General features: G+C 36.2%; 1 protein-coding gene across 1 annotated transcript; it reads left to right on the top strand.

Moving 5' to 3' along the window:
- The first annotated feature begins 1,264 nt into the window (after positions 1–1,264).
- On the top strand, positions 1,265–20,899 carry tmprss13a (transmembrane serine protease 13a). The gene is made up of 13 exons (XM_084127092.1): positions 1,265–1,387; positions 8,640–8,820; positions 10,786–10,893; positions 10,985–11,203; positions 12,375–12,501; positions 12,938–13,033; positions 14,200–14,243; positions 14,436–14,598; positions 16,059–16,228; positions 16,380–16,478; positions 17,497–17,639; positions 19,891–20,046; positions 20,150–20,899. The coding sequence occupies exons 1-13, from the start codon at positions 1,370–1,372 to the stop codon at positions 20,162–20,164; spliced, it is 1,539 nt and encodes a 512-aa protein (XP_083983218.1). The 5' UTR covers positions 1,265–1,369; the 3' UTR covers positions 20,165–20,899.
- Positions 20,900–21,110: the final 211 nt, after the last annotated feature.

The raw sequence follows: 21,110 nt of genomic DNA, 5'->3' as shown, positions 1-21,110 counted from the left end.
TTTCCTTGCAGCCTTCCCTTGCATCCTACAGGGGGTGGAGGCACCGTGGAGCTGAGACGCGTGGAAAGAAGCGAGGGAAGGAAACGAGAATGCACAAATTTAAGAAATTAGAAGCACCCACACAAGCTTACCAGATTCAAAAGGTGTGTTCACACCATGTCGTAATTTATGCAATAAGATGATTTCAACTTGTAAAAAAATAAATTTCCACTTTAATTATTACCCAACTTCTGGCCTGTGCAGTTCATCTTTGAATGATTGCAATGGATGGTTGAATGATTGGTTAGAATGATTGAAGTTTAACATAAATATCTGATCAAGCAAGCAACCTTTAGTCAAACTAGTCATCTATATTTATCCAACAGAACTACAGTAGGAAACATTTGAAGTGGATCAAAACCTTCCATCAAAGTTATACATGAATTTTGAAGAATACCCGTTCTTGTCTTAGGACAACTTTGATGAACTTTTTTGATCCACTTCAAATGTTGACTACGTTTTTTTTTTTTTTTTTTTTTAACTTGTAAACATGAAGGTGGAGTAAACACAGTGGTGTAGAAAGCCACCATTACTTTACAATATGAATTAAGCCTGCCAATTGCAGAGAAATTAGACAATATTGATAACTTTACAACAGGGAAGTTATTTTGATATGAAACTACACTGTAAAAAATTTGCTGTAGTTATGCAGCTGTTTGCCAGTAACTTACTGTAGATTTAAATGTATGTTATTTACTGGCAACAGTTTGTTCAAAGTTAAATTAACATTAAACATTAACAAGTCTTTGTCTTTACAGAATAAAACTATAAAATAACAATCTAATGCAAAGCATTCTGGGAACCAGAAATCTTCATCAACCTTTTTCTGTTTTTTTTCCTTCAGATTTTGGTTCCCAGAATGCTTTGCATGAGGCTGTTATTTTAGTTTTATTCTGTAAAGATAAATACTTGTTAATGTTTAATGTTCATTTAATTTTGAACAAATTGTTGCCAGTAAATAACATCCATTTAAATCTACAGTAAGTTACTGGCAAGTAGCTGCCAGTAATACTGTAATTTCTACAGATCTTTCTAACAGTGTATTTTTAGCTCATCATTTCCAGGTGAGCCAGAGGGGAGGTGAGAAGATATGCAGGGCTCCTGTGTCGTGAAACTGGTCGGGCAGGTAGATGTGACACTGGCATTCCTACATTGAAACTAAAAGAGGGAGGATAAGAGGGCAGTCCTAACTATGTCTTGAAAAGCAGGTGAAAAATGGAAACGAGGGTCACATTTTTCCTTTAGGACTGTAGAGACAGGTTGAAATCCTGTCCACCCAAATACATAGTCACTTTTGGATCTAACCATAGTTCTCACTCCTGTGCCTATAATGGCAGACAATGACACGGTAAGACACAATCGCAGAGTTTTGGCTGCAAGTGTGTATGCTTTTGTATTTATCTCAACTATGTTTTTATGCATGTGTGACATGTTAATGTTCTATATCGTGTGGTTTATTTCAGTGGACTTTTTATATGAATGCATTTGTAAGGGTCTGGCTTGTATGTTGAGCACCAGAGGGTACTAAGAAAGTTTTTGTTTTGCTTTGTTAAAACAATGAAAGAGAATTGGCATATAAAAATAGAGTGGTTAATTGGTTCAAATGATTTTGAAGTGTGATTAATCTTAAGTGTGATTAAACTAATTTTAACTAAAGCATTAATGCATTACCAATATGTGACACACTCATTAGGACAAAAATAGTTGTGGCATTGACATTTTTCACACATTTACCAAGTTTCTACATGATCAAGAAATTATTAGAATTATAAATAAACTGTATGTACTTTAGAATAAGGTTCCATTTGTCAACAATAGTTAGCATGAACTAACAATTACAGTTGTATCTGTTAATATTATTCAGTGGACCTGAGCTAATGTGGATTAACAATCAATGTATTTTTTCTACAAAGAGGAATAAATTCATTGTAAAAATATGGTGATGGTCTGCTTATAATCCTGTTTTTCAGTTAAAGGTAATGCATTAAACATTAAAGCTATATGTACAGTGAGGAAAATAAGTATTTGAACACCCTGCTATTTTGGAAGTTCTCCCACTTGGAAATCATGGAGGGGTCTGAAATTGTCATCGTAGGTGCATGTCCACTGTGAGAGACATAATCCAAAAAAAAAATCCAGAAATCACAATATATGATTTTTTAACTATTTATTTGTATGATACAGCTGCAAATAAGTATTTGAACACCTGTCTATCAGCTAGAATTCTGACCCTCAAAGACCTGTTAGTCTGCCTTTAAAATGTCCACCTCCACTCCATTTATTATCCTAAATTAGATGCACCTGTTTGAGGTCGTTAGCTGCATAAAGACACCTGTCCACCCCATACAATCAGTAAGAATCCAACTACTAACATGGCCAAAACCAAAGAGCTGTCCAAAGACACTAGAGACAAAATTGTACACCTCCACAAGGCTGGAAAGGACTACGGGGAAATTGCCAAGCAGCTTGGTGAAAAAAGGTCCACTGTTGGAGCAATCATTAGAAAATGGAAGAAGCTAAACATGACTGTCAATCTCCCTCGGACTGGGGCTCCATGCAAGATCTCACCTCATGGGGTCTCAATGATCCTAAGAAAGGTGAGAAATCAGCCCAGAACTACACAGGAGGAGCTGGTCAATGACCTGAAAAGAGCTGGGACCACCGTTTCCAGGGTTACTGTTGGTAATACACTAAGACGTCATGGTTTGAAATCATGCATGGCACGGAAGGTTCCCCTGCTTAAACCAGCACATGTCAAGGCCCGTCTTAAGTTTGCCAATGATCATTTGGATGATCCAGAGGAGTCATGGGAGAAAGTCATGTGGTCAGATGAGACCAAAATAGAACTTTTTGGTCATAATTCCACTAAACGTGTTTGGAGGAAGAAGAATGATGAGTACCATCCCAAGAACACCATCCCTACTGTGAAGCATGGGGGTGGTAGCATCATGCTTTGGGGGTGTTTTTCTGCACATGGGACAGGGCGACTGCACTGTATTAAGGAGAGGATGACCGGGGCCATGTATTGCGAGATTTTGGGGAACAACCTCCTTCCCTCAGTTAGAGCATTGAAGATGGGTCGAGGCTGGGTCTTCCAACATGACAATGACCCGAAGCACACAGCCAGGATAACCAAGGAGTGGCTCTGTAAGAAGCATATCAAGGTTCTGGCGTGGTCTAGCCAGTCTCCAGACCTAAACCCAATAGAGAATCTTTGGAGGGAGCTCAAACTCCGTGTTTCTCAGCGACAGCCCAGAAACCTGACTGATCTAGAGAAGATCTGTGTGGAGGAGTGGGCCAAAATCCCTCCTGCAGTGTGTGCAAACCTGGTGAAAAACTACAGGAAACGTTTGACCAATTGCAAACAAAGGCTACTGTACCAAATATTAACATTGATTTTCTCAGGTGTTCAAATACTTATTTGCAGCTGTATCATACAAATAAATAGTTAAAAAATCATACATTGTGATTTCTGGATTTTTTTTTTTTTTTTTTTTTGATTATGTCTCTCACAGTGGACATGCACCTACGATGACAATTTCAGACCCCTCCATGATTTCTAAGTGGGAGAACTTGCAAAATAGCAGGGTGTTCAAATAATTATTTTCCTCACTGTATATTATTAGAAAATATTTTTTTTATTTTGAATAAATGCAGTTCTTTTCAACCTTTTATTCATCAAATATATTAGGCAGCAGAACTGTTTCCAACACTCATAATTAATCAGAATATTAGAATGATTTCTAAAGGATCATGTGATAGACTGGATGTCACATGTGACACTGAAGACTGGAGTAATGATCCTGAAAATTCAGCTCTGCATCACAGAAATAAATGATAATTTAAAGTATAATAAATTGAAAACCAATTATTTTAAATTGTAATAATATATCACAATATTAAAAAAAAATCTGTATTTTTGATCAAATAAATGCAGGCTTGATGAGCAGAAGAAACTACTTTCAAAAACATTAAAAATAGTAATGTGTCCAAACTTTTGGCCTGTACTGTATATATATTCACTTTGACAGCTAGTTTGCTGGTAATTGCTTTATATAACTGCTGGCCATGCTATTTTGGGTAATGGTAAGAGTTTTGACAAACCAGTTCCTCCACATTGACCTGAAAACTTTCTCATTCTTTGTCATAGCTAAGATTTGGTATCAAACACTGAAAAGTGAGACCTAAAACACACCTCATTGGTCAAATTTGGAAAATTAGAAGGTGTTTAGCTATATATTTAATAATTTTAGCTGTCTGTATAACCTGAAGGACTTGTTGTAAAACCAACTTAATGCTAAAGAAGAATTTTAAGATAATCTAGGATTTCTGAGTAGTTGAATAACACTCATGCAGGATACATGCATGTCAGACAGAAACCCACTATTCATTCTAGACTGAAACTGGGGTCAGTATTGTTCTGGGATGTCAATTTAAGAGTCATCATTCTAGACCAGGGTAGTTAAATATAACTATAGTCAAGTAGGTTTAATGATTACTCAAAGAAACATTATTATGATTATTATAACGTTATTATGACCAATTCACATTTGACATCATAAAGAATGTATTAGTGGCACTGAAGCAAAAACGATCAACTAAATAGTTGAAAACTCTATATAAAATATCAACAACTAAATGTGATTTGGGTAACAAATATGACTGGTCTGGTTGAATGGGTTAAGCACCCATATTTATTAACCTATTAGGCAGGCAATAACCAAAAAAAAAAAAAAAAAAACACCTTCCATGCAGGCTCTAAGCTGTGGTATGAAAAGTGGTTTTGACTCATGCAACACTTGTGGAAAAATGACATCAATACAATGTGAATTTAATACATATTCAAAGCCCAGAAAACATGGCCCACCTGTCAAATCTTGGCAGTGTGTGTGTGAAACATGCATAGTTTTGGTGACACTGCGGGTGTAAACAGACAATTTTATTGTTATTTGGTGAAGCAGTGCCAACACTTACACACCTACTCACTGGACTGAAGAGGTACATCTTTTAAAAGAGGCCATTGAACTGGAAATTAAAGTGAGGTAGGCTGTGACCTTCAAAATACATCAGTCACAAAACACAACTCAGTAATGCATTACAAAGCATCTGGTTAAACTGCATAGTTTCCAAAGGTGTTCTGAAATAGACTATACATAGCATGTAATGGGTAATGTGTAGTCAAGCCGGTCCTTATCACCGAATGGTTGGACTGTGATGTGATGTGTGTTACTTTTAAAAGTCCCATAAAAAGGTAGATTAATCTCATTTGAATCTGAAAGGTAAGACTGATTACCCCTAACTAGTTGGTCAGACTAGTTTTTAATACACAGTAAATATATATGCAACTGGCCTCTGAAGTGCTATTAAGTCATTTTTACTTACCTGAGACATAAGTAGTAATGTAATTAATAATAATAGTAAAAATAATAAGCAGTAATTTTAGTAATGTCACCCAGACACTATATGATTTTAGCCATGATTTCCCACTCGCTGACCATTAATGGAGACAAAGCAGTGCTCATACACATTAGTGACTATCGCTGTGTGTCTGTTTTCAAAGACTAATATCAGATGACAGATATTTAGCAGGTTAGATATCTAGACCTGTCTGCGATCATGTGAAATGTGTTTCGACTGAGAAAGATATCAGTATTGACAAATATTGTGCACTGTGAATCACTGTTAATCAAACTAACTTCCCCTCCCTCTTGTAATGTCTTCTCTTCTCTGATGATGCGTTTAGTGGCTTGAGGGCGGGGCAACCTGTCACTCACATGAGATCGACCAATAGCAAACCACAACCATCCAATCAATTCCCCCTTGGACAAAAGTCCCTCCCTACATTTTTTTTCTTGTTAGGGAAACTGTTTAACTTGGATATGTGTCACAATAGGGATTAAAAGACTATCACAACGTCAATTTCATGCCAACTTTAAAGTTGTGTTAAAAGTTGCCACGATTGACTAGTCAGAATCAAGTATTCCAATTAGCCATGTCAACATAACTTTAGTATTAACTAGAAATACTGCAACTACCCTCATAAACATTGTAGACAAACCACCAAGAAATAAAACTAATACTTATTTTTCTCACAGATTGAAATCCACACTCTCCAAGATTAGAGAAAATCATCAAAACCAAATCAGTTGGTTTGTTCATGACGTGGACTGATCCAGTTCTAGAGAGCAGCTTACTGACTCAAATTATTATTATTATTAATTATTATTAATGGTTGGATTGGATTGGACAACTTTTATTTGCATTATGTTTGAAGCTTGAAGTGTTATAGTGGCCAGTCATCATCACATTCGCATTTGCATTCCACAGAAAAAAGTCAGTCATATGAGTTTGAAATCCTTTACTGAACTATTCCCGTAAAATAAATACTACCTGTAATGAAATCCATCCATTCAGAAGAAGAAAAGAGTGTATTCTTTTCAGGACTGTTGTGCTAACAAGGAAGCAAACCATTCGCCTCAAAAGGAAGCAATCTGCCTACCTTTCCTCAAGACAAAGTCTCTCCCAGAAGACAGTGCCCATTACAGAATGCCCTGGTTGCATTTGTTCAGTCTTATCATGGATGATAATGGATTGGGCAGTCTGAACCAATACAATCAAAGGGGTGAAAATGAGCAAGACAAGGAAATGAACGAAACTCAAGCAGTATGGTCTAATACAAATGGCAGTTTAGGTTAAATGTCAAATTTTGTACAGATTGTCAATATAGAAGGTTATGTTGATGAAGTATGCAGTCAGTGCAAATAGTCTCAGTGATCAGGTTTGATCCCATTTTAGTGACCAAAGAATCAAATTACACTCTATGTTTAAGTAAGCACCACATCAAATAACTATTAAACTTATACACTCACCTAAAGGATTATTAGGAACACCTGTTCAATTTCTCATTAATGCAATTATCTAATCAACCAATCACATGGCAGTTGCTTCAATGCATTTAGGGGTGTGATCCTGGTCAAGACAATCTCCTGAACTCCAAACTGAATGTCAGAATGGGAAAGAAAGGTGATTTAAGCAATTTTGAGCGTGGCATGGTTGTTGGTGCCAGACGGGCCGGTCTGAGTATTTCACAATCTGCTCAGTTACTGGGATTTTCACGCACAACCATTTCTAGGGTTTACAAAGAATGGTGTGAAAAGGGAAAAAACATCCAGTATGCGGCAGTCCTGTGGGCGAAAATGCCTTGTTGATGCTAGAGGTCAGAGGAGAATGGGCCGACTGATTCAAGCTGATAGAAGAGCAACTTTGACTGAAATAACCACTCGTTACAACCGAGGTATGCAGCAAAGCATTTGTGAAGCCACAACACGCACAACCTTGAGGCGGATGGGCTACAACAGCATAAGACCCCACTGGGTACCACTCATCTCCACTACAAATAGGAAAAAGAGGCAACAATTTGCACGAGCTCACCAAAATTGGACAGTTGAAGACTGGAAAAATGTTGCCTGGTCTGATGAGTCTCGATTTCTGTTGAGACATTCAGATGGTAGAGTCAGAATTTGGCGTAAACAGAATGAGAACATGGATCCATCATGCCTTGTTACCACTGTGCAGGCTGGTGGTGGTGGTGTAATGGTGTGGGGGATGTTTTCTTGGCACACTTTAGGCCCCTTAGTGCCAATTGGGCATCGTTTAAATGCCACGGCCTACCTGAGCATTGTTTCTGACCATGTCCATCCCTTTATGACCACCATGTACCCATCCTCTGATGGCTACTTCCAGCAGGATAATGCACCATGTCACAAAGCTCGAATCATTTCAAATTGGTTTCTTGAACATGACAATGAGTTCACTGTACTAAAATGGCCCCCACAGTCACCAGATCTCAACCCAATAGAGCATCTTTGGGATGTGGTGGAACGGGAGCTTCGTGCCCTGGATGTGCATCCCACAAATCTCCATCAACTGCAAGATGCTATCCTATCAATATGGGCCAACATTTCTAAAGAATGCTTTCAGCACCTTGTTGAATCAATACCACGTAGAATTAAGGCAGTTCTGAAGGTGAAAGGGGGTCAAACACAGTATTAGTATGGTGTTCCTAATAATCCTTTAGGTGAGTGTATAGCATACAACAACAATCTAATAAAAAAAAAAAAAAGAAAATAGTAAATACAATTAGGCCTTCATAAAAATAGGCACCAAAGTCAGTAACTCCAAAAATAGGATAAAAAAAAACTATTAATAAAAAATAGGATAAAAAAAAAGTTTCGCATTCGGGAAGTGGTTTTATTTGGCTGTGCAACACAAAATTTCATGGCAACTTTAAAAAAAACAAGAAAAACATGTGAGGAGTAAAAACTAGAAATACAAGTATATTGACATATTTGTTATGGCATTTGACTAGAATGCAGAACTCATAGAATCCTGTTGGGAGTGGAAGGCATTTTAATTATTTAAGACAAGGCACACAAACAAGTTCTACTAAGAGCAATGTGTGGCATCTTTTGTATGTTAAAAGGATTTTACATGAACTTGTCAAACCATACCAACTATAATAGAGATGATCTGAAAAAAAGGGCAAGTGTTCATTCTCATTTATAGAAGTATCTTTGTTTCTTTCACTTTCTCTTTTGTAGAAGGACCTTCCTCCACCATACTACTCGGTGGCAGTGGACCCACAGACCCCTCCTATGACCTACGAGGAGGTGATTTGTCAGGACAAATATGGTGTCGCACAGAAAACTGTGCCATACTATGTTCAGAAGGATCCAGCACAAGTTCAGGTATCAGCTGTCATCGTCACACAGCGAGTTGTTGGTAAGTACTGAATCTATTTATTCGCTCCGATTTGGTGCTTCCCATAAAAAAGCTTTCTCCATAATATGCTCTTGCTAAATGAAGCTAATATCTGCATACTGTTTTTACTAATTGATCATAATCAAAACAGGGAGGGCAGTTCTAGCTGCAATGCTTGAGACTCAAATTTATAACATTAAAAACTGGAAAATTAGGATGTTTAAAAACAATAAAAAATTGGTTTACAAAGCATGTACCAAATTCTTAGAAATGTAATGATTGTGTTGTTGATTTTTTTTTGATTTTTTTTTTTTTTTTTTTTATGTTTACAGTTTCAAATAGAATAGCATTTAAGCAAAAAGTATTAACAAAATTTAGATAAAAATTCAAGCCTTTTTTTATATTAGGTTGCTGTCACTTTAAGACCGAATGCATGGATCCAATATACTTGTGCATTTTCTTTTTCAACTGTTTACGTTCACTTAATAAATAAATGACTGTCTACGAGGATACTTGCAAAGACAGGCATTTTGACACATAAGTACATGTATTTAACAGTTCAAACCCAATTAGGCAGGAAAAATAAATATATGACCTTGACACACAGACTGACAATCTACAAGGTCTTGTTTGTGAGGTTTCCTGTTTCTGGGTTTCTTGTTACTAACAACAAGAGGGCTGGACAAAATGTTTGTGTCAACACTCTGAATCTGATTTTTATGGAGCCCTACACATAACATGCAGAAAAATAAGATACTGTTGTCCCAAATTAACAATCTGTCCCCACAACTTTTAAATTCATAGCCTTTGCTAATTCTTACCCTCATTCTTGTTAAATTGTGGCCACATTGTACTAATTTGTAGTACATGCAGACGATTTAACTAAAACGATAGAACAAATTAAGTCATTGGATGTATTCCTAATTCCTCACAACAATATTTTTTTGTTTTTTAATTAATAATTGTTTTACAATAACAAGGAAAGACTGCCAAACTATTACCTCAAGAATTTTCTACATTTTTAAACATTGCATTCTCCAGACAGTTACACCAGCTATACATTTTTACGTCAAACCCCACCAAAACAAACAAACAAACAAAAAAACAAACAAAAATTATAGTTAATTCAGAAATTGAAAATGTTCATAATAGACTATGTATATTGAAGTCATTGGGCCCTATTTTAACGATCTAAGAGCATGGTCTAAAGCACACGGAGCACTTAGGGCTTTTCCGAATCCACTTTTGCTAGTTTAACGATGGGAAAAATGGTTGGCGCACCCAGTGCATGGTCTAAAAGGGTTGTCCCTATTCTTTTAATGAGTAATGGGTGTGTTTTGGGCGTAATGTGCCAAAAAACAATCAGAGTCTCATCTCACATTCCCTTTAAAAAGCCAGTTGTGTTCGCGCCACGGCAGATTCGCTATTTACATGGTGGAATTTGCAAGTGGAAAAACTGACTGCTTCTCTAGTGAGGAAACTGATCTTCTCATGTGCGAAGTTAAAGTGAGCAAGAAGACAATCTACGGGACAAAGTGTAGGCACATAGGTGTTTAGGCGCACATTACTAACGCGCTCTTTAAATAAATAAATAAATACTGCGGTCAATGGCGCAGTCTTCATTTGCCTCAAAATAGCAACGCACCAACAATGCGCCCGAACACACCTCATTTTCAGACCAGCACGCCCATGGGCAAACAGATGGGCGGGATTGGGCGCAAATGCATTTGCTATTTTAACAACGTGGCACAGGAGTGAAAATGATAACTGCATCGGGCTGAAACTAGCAAAACACACCTGCCTGGTGCTGCATTGTGCTGGGTGTATGATAGGGCCCATTGTCTTAATAAATTGCATTCAAATCTGCATTTTTGAATAAAGGAACAGTCCTCGACTCGCCTACAATTATAGTAGTGCTACACACTTTTGATCTCAAATGTGGGACATTAGTTTAGTTGGATTGCTGATTTGTTCTTGTTCCTTCAGCTCCCCCAAAAAGGCAGGAGTCTTGTGGACGGAGTGGCAAGTGTTGGGGTGGATGGGGAGGAGCACTGTTTCTGTTGTTTCTCATTGGACTGGCCATCTGGCTTGGAGGTAACGACAGGACTCATCATTAATGCTCACCTTGTACCTTAACCCCTTTCCCTGATTGTTCTCTTTGCCGCTCTCTCACTTATGGGGATAGTGCGTTACGGATCCAAGTCATATTCCGCCCATTATGAGGACAGTTGCAAGGGAAAAGACTGCAATGAAAATGAAGACCACGAGTCGCAGGAAGACCACGAGTCGCAGGAAGACCACGAGACGGATGACGACAGAAAGGGGTCTGACATCTGCTCCAACTCCTCCATTCAGTGTGACGGCATCCAAAACTGCCAACAGGCCAGCGATGAGACAGACTGCGGTGAGCCAACACTATCTCACGACCAATTCGTACGAATTCATACGAATGATAAAAAGTTGGCTAATTCGTACGAATTCGTACGACCTCACTCGTACGAATTTGTACGATTTGTCTAAACCCACGTGATGGGTAGGTTTAGGGGCGGGGTTAGGGGTAGGTCATTCGTATGAATTCATACGAATTGGGCAATTCGTAAAATATGTACGATTTTGCAAAAATCTTACTAATTCGTACGAGTGAGGTCGTATGAATTCGTACGAATTAGCCACCGGTGAGCTCACTCACGCCTACATAAAAAGGGGCGGACTATCAGATGTAACTGATTAATTTAGGAAACATTACAAAGAGATTATTAGTTGAGTGTTTTGGATAATACTTTGGTGAAAATCACAAGGTTGACATGTCTTGATAAGGAAACTAGATTTGAAGATTAGCCAGAAACTGACTGGACTGCAATAAACATTTACAGTACACAGTAAGGCCTCTATTTATTGTTATGGGGAAAAAAAAGGCTGTTAAAAACTACAGTGCAAGTTGCACCGCAAAGAGCAAATATATCTAAACCTCTTTAAAACAACATCTGATAAATTTTACAAAACAAAACTGTTACATCTGACAAAAAAAATAATAATTCTTACCGGATTAGTATTGTTTTTAATGTTAAATTTAAGCTAAAGTAAACAAGTAAAATCAAGCTAATTCTATACCGTGTTGTTGTTGTTTACTAAAACTATTTAAAATAATTTTTGGTAATTAAAATAAAATATAAATATTATAATAAAATAAAATAAAAATGCCTTAACTTAATGAAATAAAATTGAAGTAACTAAAATGGCCAAAGCTAAAAATGCAAATTATATGTATATTACAAAAACACATAACAAAATGACTAAAACTTATACTAAAAAATAAAAAAATTAAAAAAAACTTAAAATAAAGGCCAATTCAAAATATGAATAAATACTATAATAGTACGTAAATAATACTAATATAACACTTTCTCAATATATATTGCAGAAAGCAAGTCTTAATATCTTGCAATATGTCAAGTATATTAAAGTTGTTTTAATGATGGTCAGATATGTTTACTGTTAAAAAAGTAAAAATAAAATAAAAAATTAAATACGGAAATTCAATTTCACTGTTTAACATTCCTTCCCAATGTTCTCAGTGAGATTTGGTAAAGGTGGAGAGTTGCTGGTCAGAACTGCTCAGGATGGTCGATTCCTTCCAGTCTGTAATCAGGGAATGGATAAGAGTTATGCTGACCAGATCTGTGAACAACTGGGCTTTAGACGGTAAACATATTTATCTATCACTAACAAGAACATTTCTTTAAATTCTGCTATACCATTTACAGTACTAGTTGGTCCAAACCCATATGACTTTCTTTTCTTAGTAGAACACAATATGAAATTTTGGAGAATGTTCACGCAGCTCTTGGTCAGCAGCGACTAGGGTCCATCAACCTTAATAGAGCACTAAAAGCAACATAAAAGTCCATATGACTTGTACATTTACAAAATATTGTATTCTGTGCTCCAGGATAGAAAGAAAGTCATACAGGTTTGGAACGACATAATGGGTAGAATGAATGATGACCGATTTTTCATTTTTGGGTGATCTTCATTGGGTGAACACTTAATGGTCCAGATACTGTATAACCAAATATGAATCTTGTTCCAACAAAAAATATTTTAATATAGCTGATGTCTTGTGTTTCTTTTCCCTTAGGTCTTACGCATCAAGTACAATGAATAGCAAGATGTCCAGAGCCCTTACTCTACAATCTAGATCAGCCAAACCTATACAGGGTCTGGTCAATGTCAGGTAAGACCAGATCAAATAAAGTGCAGATTGTAGAACAGCATCCCAGCTAACAAAAATATGTTCTAAAAACGTTTCGCTAACATTCAAGCTATGAAAAAGTTTCATAATCTTCAAAACATGCCTTAGGCCCCGATCACACCTAACGCGTTTTTCAGGGTCGAAAACGCGAGGCACACAGCACTGCCCCGATCACACAGAACAAGCGGTGCGCTGCATTTTTTATGTTGCTAGGCAACCACCGAAACAGCTGTCCTGTCAGTCAAGTAAACGTCAAATCAGCCTTTTATTAACTTTATTTACTTTCTCTTAACATTGGTAACCCGCGAGAGCACCACAAGTTTATCATCGCACTCTCCGGGCGTTCAAAGCAACTGTAGCTTTCATCATGACAACGGAAGGCCCGTCTCTCCATTCATTCGATTGGACAGTGAAAAAAAAAAAGCTGAGAAAATCGCGTTTTTATCCAAAGACTACAACGTGCATAAGCAATGCTTTAATCTTTTGTTTATGCTCCTTTTTTTGCCTGTTTCGATCTGGCAATTCAGTACTCGTTTAGAAGATGTGTAATAGCGCCCCCTACCGTATAACAGTGAAAACATGGAAAGCTGGAAAATTCTGTCAATGGCAGGGAAAGTGTTAAAAGATCAAACTTTGTACACACCTTAATTTATTATGAATATTTTATACAGGCGAGCGGATGAACCCAAAATATGAACGCAATGCAACAGGCTAAATGGTTAAGTGTTTTCTTTATAATGGTTTTCTGTGGAAAAATGCTTAATTAGACGTTTATATTCTGGGTTCATCTGCTTGCCTTTGTATAGTATACATCATCAATAAGGTGTATACTGAATTTGGTATTGAATTCTGTCTTACTGTATTAGTACTTAGTACAAACCTGGTAAAAATGACTTGTGGGCAATGGAGGAAAGCCTTGTTTCACCCTCCAGGTGGGCGTTCCTATAAGGCTGTGAAATCACGTGAAAGCTGCTCATTAATGTTACTGGAACAATGTTTGTTCATAACTTTGAGAGAACCTTTCCAGAATGTTACCCAAAGTTCTGAGAATACTCCCTGTTAGCTGGGATAAGACCTTTTGTGTTGTCAGGGTATAAACTTCCTCAATAGGCCATAATATCTGTCTTTCACAATTTTTCTTTGTTCAGCTCGAGCTGTTTGGACGACAGTGCAGTTTCACTTATGTGCACAGGTAAGAATAAATTTGATCGCAGTTTACATCAAATTACTGTGACGCACAACTAAATGAAACGTTATACATTACAGTACACCTTCAATCATGGTTCACTCCATAAGTGACATTGTTTGGATAATGAGTAAATGGATCATCCTTCTCACACTGAACTGTTGAATTAATAGTTTTGTTTTTTGTTTTGTTTTTCAGATTGTGGCAAGCAGCAAAGTGACTCCAGGATCATAGGGGGCACGTCCTCTAAACTTGGCCAGTGGCCTTGGCAGGTTAGCCTGCATTTCAGTGGACACCATGTTTGTGGTGGATCGCTCATCTCTCCAGACTTTGTTGTGTCAGCTGCCCATTGCTTCCAAAGGTTGGTTATCAGGCAGGGATTGACTAACTAGGTCAATTCTAAGCAATTAAATATCATTCTCCTCTTCATTATTAGACATGCATAAGTTTTACATTTATTACATAAATAAAAAATGTACCTACATTATAAAACTGTATTAACTATATTTAATTAAGTCTTTTATTCAGATATTAACATTGATCAGCGAACATTAACAGAAGCACAACCGAACATGCTTGACACCCGAGAACTATCTTGGTTCTTGCTGAAGCTCAAACGTGCTGCGTAACACGAGAATGAACCTCATTGGTTCTTGCAGAAGCTCAAACGTGCTGCGTAACAAGAGAATGAACCTCATTGGTTCTTGCTGAAGCTCAAACATGCTGCGTAACACGAGAATGAACCTCATTGGTTCTCGCACGTCAAGTGAACATGCTTGAGCTTCCGTTTACCACAACTGATGTGTGAGTTGATGAATGTTTATATGTGAATAAAAGCCTAAATTCAATCTGTTCATCATATAAAGCGATCATCCAGAAAATTTGGATTAAACCACTTAATTCATATGGATTAGTTTTACGATCTCTTTATGAACTTTTTGAAGCGTCAAAGTGGTATTTGCATAGCTGTCAATGAAGGGACAGAAAGCTCTCAAATTTCATCAAAAAGATCTTCATTTGTGTTTCGAAGATAAATGAAAATCTTACAAGTTTGGAACGACATGAGTAATAAATGACAGAATTAAAAATTTTGGGTGAACTATCCCTTTAAGGCCATTCACACTAAGAACCATAACTATAAAGTTAACTATAACGGTGGACAATATTATTGTGGTTATTCTAAAGGCATGCTGCCGTTTTGTCATCTGCTGCTTTAAATGCTCAAGCGCTTTAAGGTCTACTGGATTCTGATTGGCTGTCATTGCTTATAATCATTCATCAGCTGGAAAAAAATAGTTGTCTATGTAAGTGATTCCAGTGATATTGTTTCTCTGTGCTGTTATCATTATGGTTGTGCTGTGGATTCTGCTATTATTTTATATTTAGATAAATTTTTATATTATGAATTATTATATTATTATTATTATCATGCTTGGTGTAAACGGGCCTTTAGACACTCGATCATGGTTTACCAAAGCAACACCACCTAGATACGACAAATTATTCAAGGTTTAGACCAGTATAACGTAACAAAGCCTCACTGGCTGAAATCATGTGACTTCAATCAGTGAGTTCAGTACAAGTTCCGGACCACTGATTAAAAAAAAAAAGATTTGCAAATGTTTCAAAGCTTCATGTTTGTTGCTAATGCAATGTTCTAGTTAAGCTGCAGGAACTAGCGTATCAATTGTCAAATGTTTATTATTTATTGCTGCTTTGAGTTTCAGCGAGTTTTCAGACATTCTTTTAATCAATTTATGTCATTACAACATTGATGAAAAAATAAATGTTAACCTGATAATCTTTTTCTCTTGATCACAGCTCAATGGCGAATTCTGGAAATTGGCGTGTTTATGTTGGGACTATTTCCCAGAATACCTTTCAGACTCCATTCCTTGTGAAGAAGATTATGGTGAATGAGAATTACAGCAGCAACACCAATGATTATGATATCGCCTTACTGAAACTCACCAGTCCTGTTGCTTTCTCCAGTGAGTTGGATTGACTTAATGGAGTCGTTCCCGAAAACAAAAATATGTTTGCACTGCATTTTCTACAGTGAAACCATTTAGTGACCCTTAAGAACCATACATTTATATTCTGAATATTCTTCAATAGCTCAACATTCTCTTTCACATACAGGTACCATACAGCCAGTTTGCCTTCCTACATTTGACCAGACCTTTTCTAATGGATTAGAGTGCCGGACATCTGGCTTTGGGACAACACAAGAGGGAGCAGGTACAGAGAGATAACAATGAGAATGAACAAAAATGGTTGAGGAGTAACAATGTATTATTATTATTTACCTAAACAGGACAATGTCATTTAGTAGGTGAATCTCACAAATCACAATTTTTTTTAAAGAGACAGAGAGAGAAATAACAAATTACATTGTGCATGAAGAAAATTAAACTTTATTTTTCTATGATTATTAAGATTTTTTTTTTTTTTTTTGCATGTGATGTGACTTGTCCTGAAATGTCCAAAAAATCTGATATATTATTTCAATTGTAAAGTTCTGTATGTATACAACATGATAGTGTTTGTTGTGTTGCCTTCAGTTAATGCTGATTTTGTTATAAAACTTGTGTGCAGAAAGGATAATTAAATATTTTAATTTAAATGATAGCAATCATCATTGAGAATATATGAGAAAGAGTATTACTAATAAACGACCATATATATATATATATATATGAAGAGTTCAGATGCAAAAGCCTCTAAGTGCCATCTGAAATTTTCTTCTAGAATGATAATTTTTATAAAGCTTGTATATTTAAGTTAAGTAATTTCACTTAAATGACAATTAATAAAATTTCAGATGGCACTTAGAGGCTTTTGCATCTGAACTCTTCATATACTACTATATTTATTATAATAAATTAAAAAATAAAAACATTTGAAGACATTACAGTAAATAAGAAATTGGGGTGGGAAATCATAAAAATGTCACAATGCAAATGAAAATATTTCAGTGGGCTTTATTTTCTTCATGCAAAAATATAATGAATATAATTATATAAAATAGTAAATATAAAAAAATATATAAAAACTTTTAACAATAGTAATAATCCTAAATAAAATTTTATTTTAGGTGAAATATAACCTATTCATACTATTCATAAAATTCACGCTAATACAGTTTGCAAACTGCTGATTTGAGCTTCGAAGTTTGTCCACGTCACAGTGTGTGTTGTCTTCTAAGCTTTTTAGCCGACCTTGACCTTTGACTGTGAGTGTTTCCATTATTCCACAGACCATAGCTCTACGATTCTTATGGATGTGGCAGTGAATGTCATTGACGAACGTGTGTGTAACAGCAGTCAGGTGTACAGGGGAGCCATCACTAAGAATATGATGTGTGCCGGCGATTTGAATGGGGGCCGGGACTCCTGTCAGGTGAATCTACAATTGTGTCCATAATACTAGACCACAGAGCGACTTAAGGCAAATACATTATTTACTGGTCAAGTCTCGCCCAGTGTTTCTTTGTCTCATGACATTGATTCATTCTGGTGTTTGGCTATAAATGCTGTATGTTGTTGTTCACAGTACTGCACATATGTTTTATTCAACAAAGCATTTATGCAAGCATGATGACATTTGCTTTAGGAACTTTTTTATATGAAAATTACAATAGGTCTATATGTCACTTTTTTTTTTTTGTACAAAACTTATAGGAAAAGGAATATAATATTTTCTTATTTTATCTTATTTCTTAGAAATAATATTGAATCATTTAGTCAGGGATGTGATTTTTCCGGATTAATCCGGAATTCCGGATTTTCCGACCTGAAAATGTGACCTACGTGAATCATGCAGATCTGTAAAAAAAAAAAAAAATGGGGGGGGGGGGGGGGGGAATCTCACAGCCGTCACCATGGTAACCCGGGACGGAACCACAATCGCCGCGAATCGCGGCCACACCGGGCGGCACGTCAACATGGTTACAGATGGCAGAGAGATGCAATCTTTCCCCGCCCAGCGAGTGCTTGAAGTGCGTCAGAAACAGAGCGCGCGCGCGATCAGTTGTTGGTAATTTGTTGTGTAGCGTGCGCGACGCCGCATCCATATATACAGCATTGCTTTTTTTTGAGGGCGCTTAACACACAGGCTCGTAGAAACGGGCCTGGCAGCTCGCGCCAGTTCTAGACGCGGTGAAAGTTTACAGATTGTGACGGATGGCCGAATTTACGTGACACATTATAAATGAGCATTATAGTCTGCGATAGATACAGTGCCAAAAAGAAGAGAAGAGGATAAAAGGGGATAAAGACAGAGGTAAAGTGATGTAGTGAATGAACAGTTTATCTAATTGCATAGGAGTAAGATAGTATAATTTCATGGCAGTTATTTTTTACCTTAAACTTAATGTTAGCAGTTGTTCTGAGTTCTCCAGACTGTGTGATTTTGTTACAATCATGTCAGTTTTAAGACGCATTTTTTATTATCACTTTTTTATTAATGTTTTACCCTACAGTTGTGCAGTTTTGGGGGGAATACAGTAGGCTACAGGCCAAAAGTTTGGAAACATTACTATTTTTAATGTTTTTGAAAGAAGTTTCTTCTGCTCATCAAGCCTGCATTTATTTGATCAAAAATACTGATTTTTTTTTTTTTATATATTGTGACATATTATTACAATTTAAAATAATTGGTTTTCAATTTATTATACTTTAAATTATAATTTATTTCTGTGAAGCAAAGCTGAATTTTCAGGATCATTACTCCAGTAATCACATGATCCTTTAGAAATCATTCTAATATTCTGATTTATTATGAGTGTTGGAAACAGTTCTGCTGCCTAAAATATTTGATGAATAAAAGGTTAAAAAGAACTGCATTTATTCAAAATAAAAAAAATATTTTCTAATAATATAAATCTTCTTTACTATCACTTTTTATCAATTTAACACATCCTTGCTGAATAAAAGTATTGATTTATTTCAAAAAAAGAAAGAAAAAAATTACTGAACCCAAATTACTGACCAGTAGTGTATATTGTTATATGGGGGGTCTCAGTATATTTTCCTGCTTTTTTGTCCTTAGCCAATCACATGCCTGTTTAGTGCAACCAACAAAATCATGTGGTACAACTAACATTGGAATTATATCATCAAAAGAACCCCTTTTCTATAAATAACTTTTTCTATATACTGTATATTAAAAGTACTTTTCTAAAAACAATAAATTCATTTTGTTTTAGATTGTACTATACACTATTTTAATAAATGTTTTAGAAACACTTTACTTAATGTTGATGTATAATCCATTATAAATGTAATGTATTATATATTTTCATAAATCATTTTTAACCACAGTTAAAATGCATTATTATATATGCAGATTCTTTTTTACGTCTGAAATTGGTTGTTTGATATGCATTTAATGCATTATACTTTCTAAAGGTGTGCTCAATGAATAGTTCAGTACAATAATGCTTTATAACTGTTGACTATACACTAACATGACTATACAGTTCATGAAACCACACAATGCTTTGTAAGGTGCATTACAAGGCATAATTGATGCATTAAATATACTTTTATAATGCATTACATATAAAGGCTTTAAGTCAAATGTACAGTTGTTTGTTCACAATGGTCTAAAGTTCTATTCTCTTTCTCTCCGTCCTTGTTTTGGGTCTCAGGGGGACAGTGGAGGTCCACTGATGTGCGGGGGAGATGATGAACGCTGGTATCTGGCCGGAATCACCAGCTGGGGAGCAGGTTGTGGACAAAGACAAAAACCAGGAGTATATAGCAGAGTGACCAGCCTTCTGCCCTGGATCTACAGCACGATGCAGGTAAGGTGGACAACATGGTCCAACGTCCATGTAGATCATAATATATACTTTATACTTAGTGCTTTCTCTTAACATGTCTATATCTTGTCATTTGAAATATTAGAAAGAGAAGCCCTGATGCCTTTCTTCTGTATGGTGTGTCCATTCCTGACAACAATGACAGTGGACACAGAACAAAAGATGAAGGACAGAGTAATGCACTTTGACATGGGACAATGTTGCAATATTGTAGCCGCAATTGGACAAATAAAAACACTTTATTGATTCCACGTTCTCCTACAAGAATAAAACAACTCAACCTGGGAAAGCAGAGCTGCAGGCGTTGAAGCCCATGCAGTTCACCGCTGTTGCTGTGCTTTCCTCATTCTTTTCTTTGCATTTATACTGTAAGTTCACAGCACATTGCTGAATTTGAGCCTTTGTGCCTCTTTAAATCTGTATCCTTGCACTGATTCTACAGAAATAATGGGAGTGTTCTACTAATATGTATTTATTAACCAAAGGGGTGTTCATTTTATTTGAAAATCAGTGTCTATGAGCTAAGATAAAATGATTGTGTTGTTTTAGCTTGTGTGAAGGTTCCGTCCTTTTCTCTCTGATTCATATTGCTTCTTTATAAATCATGCCAAAAGCAGATATGGTTTGAGCTTTATTCTTCAAGTGTGACACAGTTGAAAGAGTGTGAGGTAAGGTCTAAGTAGATAACATTTGCCAACCATTTTAGGATAGAATTATTTTTTTGTCAAAATAAGCTGTTTTGAATTGAAAATATAACAGGTGATTCATGTAATGATGAGACAAGAAACATTATTGTGGTTTTCAGCACATTAAAGGGATAACTTTTTGAAGCGTCAAAGTGGTAGTTGCGTAGTTTTTAATAGAGTGACAGAAATTTCTCAGATTTCATCAAAAAGATCTTTATTTGTGTTCAAAAGATGAACGACTGTGTTACAGGTTTGGAATTACTTGAGAGTAATTAATGACAGAATTTTAATTTTTGTGGGAACTAACCCTTTAAGCATAAGAGTACGAGTCAATCTGTTTACATTATGAATGGATTTAAT

This window comes from Abramis brama, assembly GCF_963993115.1.
Source record: "Abramis brama genome assembly, chromosome: 10".
NCBI lineage: Eukaryota > Metazoa > Chordata > Actinopteri > Cypriniformes > Leuciscidae > Abramis > Abramis brama.
This window is presented reverse-complemented; position numbering and strand designations above follow the sequence as displayed.

Coding starts and splice junctions, on each gene's coding strand:
- tmprss13a (XM_084127092.1), top strand. Junction 16,229..16,379: donor CAGTCCTGTTGCTTTCTCCA/GTGAGTTGGATT, acceptor TTTCACATACAG/GTACCATACAGCCAGTTTGC. Junction 16,479..17,496: donor GACAACACAAGAGGGAGCAG/GTACAGAGAGAT, acceptor ATTATTCCACAG/ACCATAGCTCTACGATTCTT.